General features: G+C 52.4%; 1 protein-coding gene across 1 annotated transcript in view; it reads left to right on the top strand.

The window, feature by feature from the left end:
• LMF1 (lipase maturation factor 1) overlaps positions 1–2,639 on the top strand; it is a 147,799-nt gene extending 145,160 nt beyond the window's left edge. Inside the window, 2 exon segments of the mRNA XM_064725768.1 lie at positions 2,327–2,433; positions 2,436–2,639. Of these exon segments, the coding sequence (XP_064581838.1) occupies positions 2,327–2,433; positions 2,436–2,500 (172 nt within the window). The 3' untranslated portion in view covers positions 2,501–2,639.
• The last annotated feature ends 6,795 nt before the right edge of the window (positions 2,640–9,434 follow it).

The raw sequence follows: 9,434 nt of genomic DNA on the forward strand, positions 1-9,434 counted from the left end.
TCTCTGCGTACCTGGGACATCCTGGTGAGATCAGGCAGCTCCTTGCTGACCTTCCAGAAGCTGTGGGTGTTTCTCCAGAGCAGGAATCAGGGAATCTCCTGCAGGCTCAATCTCCAAGACCTGTGGATCCCTTCCAGCTGCCAGGAGATTTTTTGGAAGCCCCAAAACTTCACAGACTCTGGAAGGATGGGAGTTTGTAGCACCTTCCCTCCCTGAATCCCGGGAAGAGGGAGCAGGACCAGCACTGGAGGAGCTGGAAAACCCCATAATTCCAGGATTGAGGCACCCAGGCAGGTTATAAACACTGGCAGAGCTTGTAAACTCTGTGAGCCCTGAAATGAGGGGCTCCAGTGGGTATTAAACACTGCAGCTTTTACATCCTGAGCCTGCCAAGGAAATATTCCCTCCTGGTTCCAGGTTTTCTCACATTTATTTTGGGAATATTTGGAGATGGGTCCAGCTTGGGAAGTGCTCTGCACCCACTCAGTGAAGGAAAAACCCCCAAGCATCAGAGGGGCAGGTGGAGGATGTTGGGAGCAGGAGACTGCCATAAAATCAGCTCTGAAGCATTTTTGGGATGTGGATCTGGGATTGGAGGTGGAGGTGGTTTGGGAATTCCAGGAAGCAGTCAGACAGCAATTGGAAATCTCCAATCATCCTGGAGGGGCTCCCTGGACCCTCAGGGATGAGGCTGTTCAGTAACACTCAGTTATTAACAGGAATTTTGTGTTCCTGCAGAGGAAACCCTGTGGGAATAACTCCAGCCCCTGTTTGGCTTTTCCCAGCCTCAGAAAGAGGGAAGAGAGGGAGAGCAGGAATGGGCCAGGCTGGAATGAAGGCAGCAGCTGCAGGGCAGAGTTTGTGGGGCTGAGGTGCAGGTTTGTGCTCCCCAAATTCCACTCAGAGCCCCTTTTCTCATTTATCTTCCTTCTTCCTCAGAGTCATTGGCCACCCCTGCCATGCAGGGACACTTCCACTGTCCCAGATTTCTCCAAGCCCTGTCCAGCCTGGCCTGGGCACTGCCAGGGATCCAGGGGCAGCCACAGCTGCTCTGGGAAACGTGATGGGTGTGATGGACACACAATCCCAGATCACTGAGGCTGGAAAAGGCCTTTAGGTGCAGCAAGCCCCACCTGTGCCCACTGCCCACCTTGTCCCCAGCCCAGAGCTCCGAGTGCCACCTCCAGGAATTCCTTGGACCCCTCCAGGGATGGGGACTCCAAACCTTGCTGGCCATCCCATATTCCCATGGTTTTGTAGGAGAATCCTTCCATGGTGCTCTCCTGGGTCCCAGCAGGACTGGAGCAGAGCTGTTGGGCTTGGAGCCCCCCCTGGGCTGGGTGCAGCTTTCCCCAAGCCCCTCACCCTGCCCTGCTCCCCAAACCCCAGCGCTGGTGGCAAATCCATCGGAGCCGTCCCTCGTTATTTCAGCAGCAGGAAGGACCTTCCCAGCACTCCAGGGATCCCTCAGCTGCGGTGCCCTGCTCAGTAGCAGGGTCTGTATTTTCCTAGTGGAGCAGAGCAGGTTTAAATGAGCACTGACACGACTTTGACAGTTTTATTTTGTGGGTGTTTTATGGACTCGCCCGGCGACGCCGGCGATGCTCCCGGCGCGGGCGCCGCTCCGGCCCTTGTCAGCATGTCCTACATCAAGGGGGACAAACCCCCCGGATCCAGCGGCATGGGCAGCTCCCAGGGTGTTTCCTGACACTGATGAATGTTCCTTTCTGCACTGCTTTCAAAGCTCCTCTGCTGTCAGCTCCCGCAGCAGCCGGAGAACAGATGCGCTCAGAGCCGCGCTGCCGCTGCCTGGGCAGGGGGTGCTGGGGGCTCAGGCTCCCTGCTCCCAAATCTCCCAGGCACAAACACTCCAGGATGGCTCTGAGAAAGGGAAAAACCTTCTTATTCCTGCTCTTATTATCATTATTATTTCATACTTAGCTGTGGAAAGGTGTGGGGAGTGCTCAGAGCAAGGGGTGCTAAAGCTCCTGTGCTCGTGCGTCATTCCTGAGGTGCAGCTGGATTCCTGAATGGCATCAGGAGCAGCTTGGGAGCTTCCCAAAGCCTTCCCAAAGTCACTGCTGCTGGCTGTGGGCACCCCAAGGATGGATGGATGGATGAATGATGGATGGATGGATGGATGGATAAATGGATAGATATGGGATGGAAGGATGGAGTACTGGGATGTGGAGCCACCCTGAGCGCCCTCAAGCTGATTTCTCCATCCAGAAAGGCTCCAAAACACCAATCCAAAGGAACCAACCACAGTCCAAGCCTCTCCCCAGAAGCCCTGGCAAGGCCTGAGCTGCTGTTCTGTCTCCCACAGGTGGATCCGGGGGGAACACTTCAGGTACAAGTTCAGCCAGCCCGGGGGGAAGCACGCCCGCGATGGGAAGTGGTGGATCCGGAAAAGGATCGGCCCCTACTTCCCCCCGTCAACCTGCAGGGCCTCAGGAAGTTCTTTGAGGACAGGAATTGGCCCTATCCCGTGCAGGACTGAGGGAAGAGGATGGCCAGGACAAGAGGGACCAGCTGGGAAGATGGAGAACGGGCAGCTCCTTCCAAACATCTCTGGTTTTTATCCATATCCTTGTTCACGGCTCTTTTCCGGAAGATTCTTCCAGAAGATTCCCAGCCAATTTGCCCACTTGCTCTGTGAGCTGCTTTTTCCTCACCTCAGTGGTTGATTTCTTTTGTCAGGCTGCTCCATTCAGGAATTCCTCTGGAACTGGGCAAAAGGCACGCAAATAACCAAGACTGGTTTTGGGGGACGTGTTGGTGCTGCCAAAAGCAGCTGAATGTGGGTTTGAAACAAAAATGGAAAAACAAACCAGGAGGGATCTCTGTGGTGGTGTGGGCTGTGCAGGCAGGCACAGGAATGCCCTTTTCCATGTTCTCTTGCACCTTTTTAACCACATATACCAAATGGGCACCACTGGGAACGTGTTCCTGGGAAGGAATTAAAGAAACAATCCTTGAACAACCAGCAGGAGCTTCACTGGGGTTTTGTTTTTCCTGGAAGTGCTAAAAAGGGAAAAAAAGGAGCCCAAGGGACAAGGCAGCTCCCATGGGAGTGGGGTGGCAGGTGAGCAATGAGCTGAGTCCTGATTTGTGTTCTGGGGAGAATCCAAAATCTGGTGTTGTGTCCAAATGTCTGTCCCCAGGGCTGGGAGAGGAGAATTCCCCTTCCCCTTCTCCCCTGGCTTCCAGGGTGCCTCTGCTCAGGGTTCCTCGTGGTTTCAGTGAATTTTCCATCCAAGCTGCTCCTTCTGCAGTGGGTGCAGCCCTGGATGGGAGACGGGTGACAGGGGATGGGTGACAGTGACACCCCCCGGGCACCCCAATGCACTGGGCACCCAACAGCCCTGGCCTCCCCCTCCCCAATTTAATGAATTTCTTTTGCTTTCCAACCTCTGGGTCAGGGATAATGGATCCCAGACCACCATTCCCATTCCTGTTTGCTGCTTGTTAAGCTTTTATTTCCCCCTTTTTCTTTTTTCAATATAAACTCCCTGCTTTGCTCCAGAGCAGTGCCTGGAAGATAAAACCCATCCAAAGGGGCAGGAGGGGATTCCATTGGAAATGTTTCCCTGGGACAAGAATTTAGAAAAGAAAAGGAACAATTATTCTGAAGTGGGAGGAAATCAGAACCACATTGAGTGATCTGCTCACTGGGAAGGGTTTTGTGGAGAGGATTTTTATCCCGGAGTTCAGCACTGGAAGGAAAATCCACCTGGGAGCTGCTCCTGCCAGCTCTGATGTCCCTGAGGTGCCACCAGGCTCTGCAGAGGTTCTGGAGGGCAGGTTTGGGCTGAGCCCCATGGGGTGATGCCCTTCCTGGCTCATCCCAATCCCAAACCTGGTTCTATGTCAGGTCCAGGGAAATTCCAGAGCTGAGACAGGCAGGACGTGGCCAGGTGGTCACCCCATGTCCATCCTGAGCAGCTCCAGCTCCACCATGGCTGGAGACATCCCAGGGCCATTCCTGGATCAGAAATAATCCTTTTTTCCTTTCTCTTTTCTTTTCTTTTCTTTTCTTTTCTTTTCTTTTCTTTTCTTTTCTTTTCTTTTCTTTTCTTTTCTTTTCTTTTCTTTTCTTTTCTTTTCTTTTCTTTTCTTTTCTTTTCCTTTTCTTTTCCTTTCTTTTCCTTTCTTTTCCTTTTCTTTTCCTTTCTTTTCTTTCTTTTCCTTTCCTACATGGAAGTTACTGACCCTTGGGATACCCCAAGTATTTACACTTGGTGTAACTGAGGTAGAAGTGATTTTTCCTCCTTTTTTCCCCAGATTCCAGCCTTTTGAAGCACAAGGTCCCCTCACAAGCCCAGCTGGGTTTGCATTTCTGCCCATTGGCCAGTGGCTGTGGTGAGGTGGATCCAGCTCATCCCAGCTGATTTCCCCCCCAAAAAAGAAGGAATTCTCCCTTTTTTTTTAAATCTCACATCTAGGTCTGTTCCTGGGGAGAGCAGGAAGTGAATGTGAATGCACAGAGGGGTTTTGCTCATCCCTTGGGTGTAGGGAATGAGGAAATGATTTGTGCTTGGGGAATTTGGGAAGAACCAGCAGCAAGGGATGATCCCATGGATGGGGCATCCAGACATTCCAGAGGGGCTGGAAAGGACCTGAAATCCCATCCCACCCCACCCCTGCCATGGCAGGGACAGCTCCCACTGTCCCAGGGGGCTCCAAGCCCCAGTGTCCACCCAGGTTCCATTTTCAAACATTCCTCTAAAAACCCGAATTTGCTTTGTGTTTTGGGAATGTGGAGGGGTCAGTGGTGAGGAGCTGCTGGAGATGAGTTTGTGTCCATGCAGAAATTACCCCCACCAACCCAGAGAATTCCTTATTCCTGCATCTTTTATAAATCAGAGGCATTGATTTTTAAAGCAGCCAAACTCCAGGCTGGGAATTCCCATAGGAAATCCCTGCAGCCATATCCATTCCCTGCTCCCAGCTGCTTGGAAAAGCTGGCTTTGCTTTAGCACATATGAAAGGGAAAAGCCTTTTTTGTTTTTTTCCTTCCTGGTAGATTGAGTTTGGCCAAACAATTCCGTGTGAACTGCTGGGCAGGAGGCACAAACCTGTAGGCAAAATTATGCAGCTGCTCCAAGTTTAGAGCAGCATGGGATGAATTTCAGGATCGTATATTAGTTTCCATTTAATCTGATTATTCCAGGCTGGAGTTCCTGGAGGGTCTTCAGGTTATTGTCAGTCAAAAGAATCTTTAAAAGCTTCCATTTGCACTCAGCTTTTCCCATTCCAAGTCTATTTTCATTATGGATCGATTTTGATTTTAATGAAAAAATGATTCTCCCAACTCCCTGCTTTATTCTTCCCCCCCTCCCCCACTTGGGGTTAAAATTGAAGCCACAACGGGGTCTTGCCACTCAAAATCCCATTTTCCACCTTTCCTCAGGGTGTTGCTTGGGCAGACAACAAGGGGCAGATAATTTGGGAAGGCACCTTCTGTGCTCTGCCTGGGGCCCTGCCATTGCTCACTGGGAGAACATTTCAGTGCCCCCAATCCCAGGGCAGTTCCAGCTCCAGAGTCTGCAGGAGCTGGAGATAAATCAGGATTCATTGCTGCTGGAAGCCCCTTGGGGTGCTGTCCCTGCAGGGCTCATTGCTGTCCCCTCCTCTCTGCTGCAGCCCCAGTGGGAGCAGCACCCCCAGGATTGGGAAATTGGGAATCCCAAATTGTTGTGCTGGGTGGGGACGCCCCTGCTTTGGGCTGGCACCTCCCTGGGGTCTCCATCCCACCTCTCCCCAGGAAAAACCAACAGAGGGGCATCCAGAACTGACCCCAAATGCACATTCTGGATTTGCACAGGATTTACAGGGATGTGCCTGGCTGAGCCCTCCAGGTGCCACCCGTGAAGGGACACATTGCTCTGTGGGGACATCCATGTCCTGGCTCCTTGTCACAGCCCCAAATCCTCAGTTGGGTCACATTCTGCAGGCAGGCAGGTGAGGAGGACAAAGCTGAGCTCTGGAATTGTCCCTGTGTGAGGGACAAACTCCTGTCCCATTTTTCTACAGGTTTTGCCCCATTTTTCTACAGATTTTTCCCCACTTTTCCACGGATTTCCCCCCATTTTTCTCCAGATTTTCCTCCATTTTTCCACAGATTCTGCCCCATTCTTCCACAGATTTTCCCCCATTTTTCTACAGATTTTTCCCCATTTTGCCACAGATTTTTCCCCATTTTTCCACAGATTTTTCCCCCAATTTTCTACAGATTTTTCCTCATTTTCCACAGATTTTGCCCCATTCTTCCACAGATTTTGCCCCATATTTTCACAGATTTTGCCCATTTTTCCACAGATTTTCCCCCACTTTTCTACAGACTTTTCCTCATTCTTCCATGGATTTTGCCCCATTTCCGCCCACATGATTTTATTTCCCCATTTTTTCCATTGTTTTTTTCCTGCCGTTTTCCCATCCCCACCTTGCCCCATTCCCCAGCCCTGGCTGGATCCCGCTCCCTCTGCAGTAGCAGCTCTGGGTAGGGTTGCACAGGGCTGAGCTTTCCCCGGGTGCTGGGACAATTCCACTGAAATCACAGCACCTGCAAGTGGTTACTTAGAATAATAAATAACTGATAGATTATCAAATAAAGCCCTGGCTCGGGATGAGGTCATCCCTGCCCCTCTCCCAGCGTTTGGGAGCTGCTTTCCTGCTGCTCCTGGGCTAAATCCCTCTTGTATCAGGCAATAAAAAACTTGTCAGGATTAAAGAATCAATTAGGAATTAGCCAAAGGGGCAAAGCCTAACCCAAACACGCTGATAAAATCCAGTAGGTGATTATGGGAAGGGCTTTGATTTCATTGGGCTTTGGAAAGGAATAATTGCTCCTTACAGGGCATGGAACAGCCCAGACTGGGTGTTTTTCCAGCTTTATAGAGGAGGAAATTCTGGTGTTCACTGACAAATGTGGGGACAGGCCACGGTTTAGGGCTGAAGGGATTTGAGAAGCATCAATCCCTGGTTGGAAAAATGAGCTTGGGAATCTTTTCAAGGCCAACCCTGCCTTGATGCCACCCTGCCCCTCCAAGCCAGGCCAGGCTGGCACAGCTGAGCTTTCCCTGGTGCCCATCCTGGAGCTGTGGTTGGCTCCCTCCTGCCTTCCCTGAGGATTTCTGTGCCTTTGTGGCCATTTCCAGCTGCTGCAGCTGTGCCTGGAGCTCCATCTGCCCACCAGGAGCAGCTGTGGGTGCCTGGTATCTGTGGGTTCATCCATCCATCCATCCATCATCCATCCATCCATCCATCCATATCCATCCATCCATCCATCCATCCATCCATCCATCCATCCCATATCCATCCATCCATCCATCCATCCATCCATCCATCCATCCATCATCCATCCATCCATCCATCCATCCATACCATCCATCCATCATCCATCCATCCATCATCCATCCATCCATCCATCCATCCATATCCATCCATCCATCCATCCATGCATACATCCATGCATCCATCCATCATCCATGCATCCCATATCCATCCATCCATCCATCCATCCCATATCCATCCATCCATCATCCATCCATCCATCATCCATCCATCCATCCATCCATCCATCCATCCATCCATCCATCCCATATCCATCCATCCCCCATCCATCCATCCATCCATCCATCCATCCATCCATCATCCATCCATCCATCCATCATCCATCCATCCTCATCCATCCATCCATCCATCATCCATCCATCCATCCATCCATCCATCCATCCCATATCCATCCATCCATCCATCCATCCATCATCCATTCATCCATCATCCATCCATCCATCCCCCAGGGCACGGGGCTGGGCACAGCTTGGAAATCCTCTGGGCACAGCAGGGTTGTATCTGCAGCATCCGAGGAGGAGGAAGGGCAGGATGAGCCCATGGGGTGGGAGCAGGGAATGATCCAGGCCCCAAAGGACGGGGCCAGCAGGGGACAGGAGTGACCCTTCCCAAGGGCTGAGTGTTTAAATCAGCACTGGGGTTTGCTGGGAGGTGGTGCAGGGACCTTTCTTGGTGTCCTTATGGAGAGAGGCCTTCCCCCGGCAGGATTTGGATGATCCCTGTGGATCAGCTGAGAATATACCAAGATTCTGTAATTCTGTGACCTGTGACAAATGGCAGGGGACACCAGCCTGTGCCAGTGGAGCCTTCTGGGTGTTTTTGGGGTGTCTGACTCTGCCCTGGTTACCTGAGGGCTCTGCCCCACCTTTCCCCTGGTGCCACCACGGGCACTGCAGAGCACAGAGCAGGAACTCAGCGCTGGCCGAGGTTCCCCAGCTTGGCCACCCCACCTGTCCCACCTGCCTGGGACACCCAGCAGTGACACCCAGCAGTGACACCCAGCAGTGACACCCAGCAGTGACACCCTGCAGGGGCTCCCCTTGCTCTGCTCTCCTGGCCCCACAGCAGGGTGGGAATCGGGCAGGAGGAGCTGCAGGTGCCACCCCAACACCTGCAGGTGCCACAGGTGCCACCGCCCGCTCAAGGAGGTGACAGCCAGGGGGGGACAGGGACACTGCACATCCCGAGGGCTCCGTGGGATGCCCCGTTTTTCCTGTTTACTGCTGGTTCTGGGAAGGGAACAATAAATAATCCCGGGGCCCTGGGCTGGCGCGGGGCCGAGCTGAAGCGGCCAAGTGTCGGGGCAAAAGGCCAGGAGGGAGCAGAGCGGCACAATCACGAGATTAACACCTTGTTCTGCATCGGGGAGCCTCGAGAGGGAGAAGATTGCCCCGCTCGGGCTCCGGGCATGGCTGCCCCATCCCGCTCCTGCACCTGTGTCCTCAGCATCCCCATTCATCCCGCGGAGCCGGGGCTGCGCAGCTGCGGCAGCATTATTCCCCTGGCGCCATTTGCATATCAATGAGCCCCTGATTAATATTTAAAGAGCCAGCTGTCCGAGCCACCTAGGGAAGAAAAAAAGCTCTGTGCGGTTTTTATTGATTTCTCCTTTTTTTTTTTTTTTTTTTTCGGGGATAACACTCACTGCCCTTTATGGAGCGCGCTTCATTTTTTACCCCCTCTATTCTTTTGGTTGAAATTAAGGAGAGGGGGGGGGAAAGAAAGTCAGGGAAAAAATATGAAGGAGTTATCAGTGAAGGAGTTGTGCTGCTCTCAATGCTCCTCAGTCCCTTTGTGCAGGGGCGCAGCTGCAGGAGGGGCAGGAGCGCCCATGGGAACTGGGGATGGAGCACGGGGAAACTGGGATGGGATGGATAATGGGATGGGATAATGGGATGGGATAATGGGATGGGATCCATGGGATGGAATGGGATGGGATGGGATAATGGGATGGGATGGGATGGGATGGGATAATGGATGGGATGGGATGGATGGGATGGGATGGGATGGGATGGGATGGGATGGATGGATGGGATAATGGGATTGTATGGGATCAATGGGATTGTATAATGGGATGG

Source organism: Zonotrichia leucophrys, chromosome 14 (genome assembly GCF_028769735.1).
Source record: "Zonotrichia leucophrys gambelii isolate GWCS_2022_RI chromosome 14, RI_Zleu_2.0, whole genome shotgun sequence".
Lineage (NCBI taxonomy): Eukaryota > Metazoa > Chordata > Aves > Passeriformes > Passerellidae > Zonotrichia > Zonotrichia leucophrys.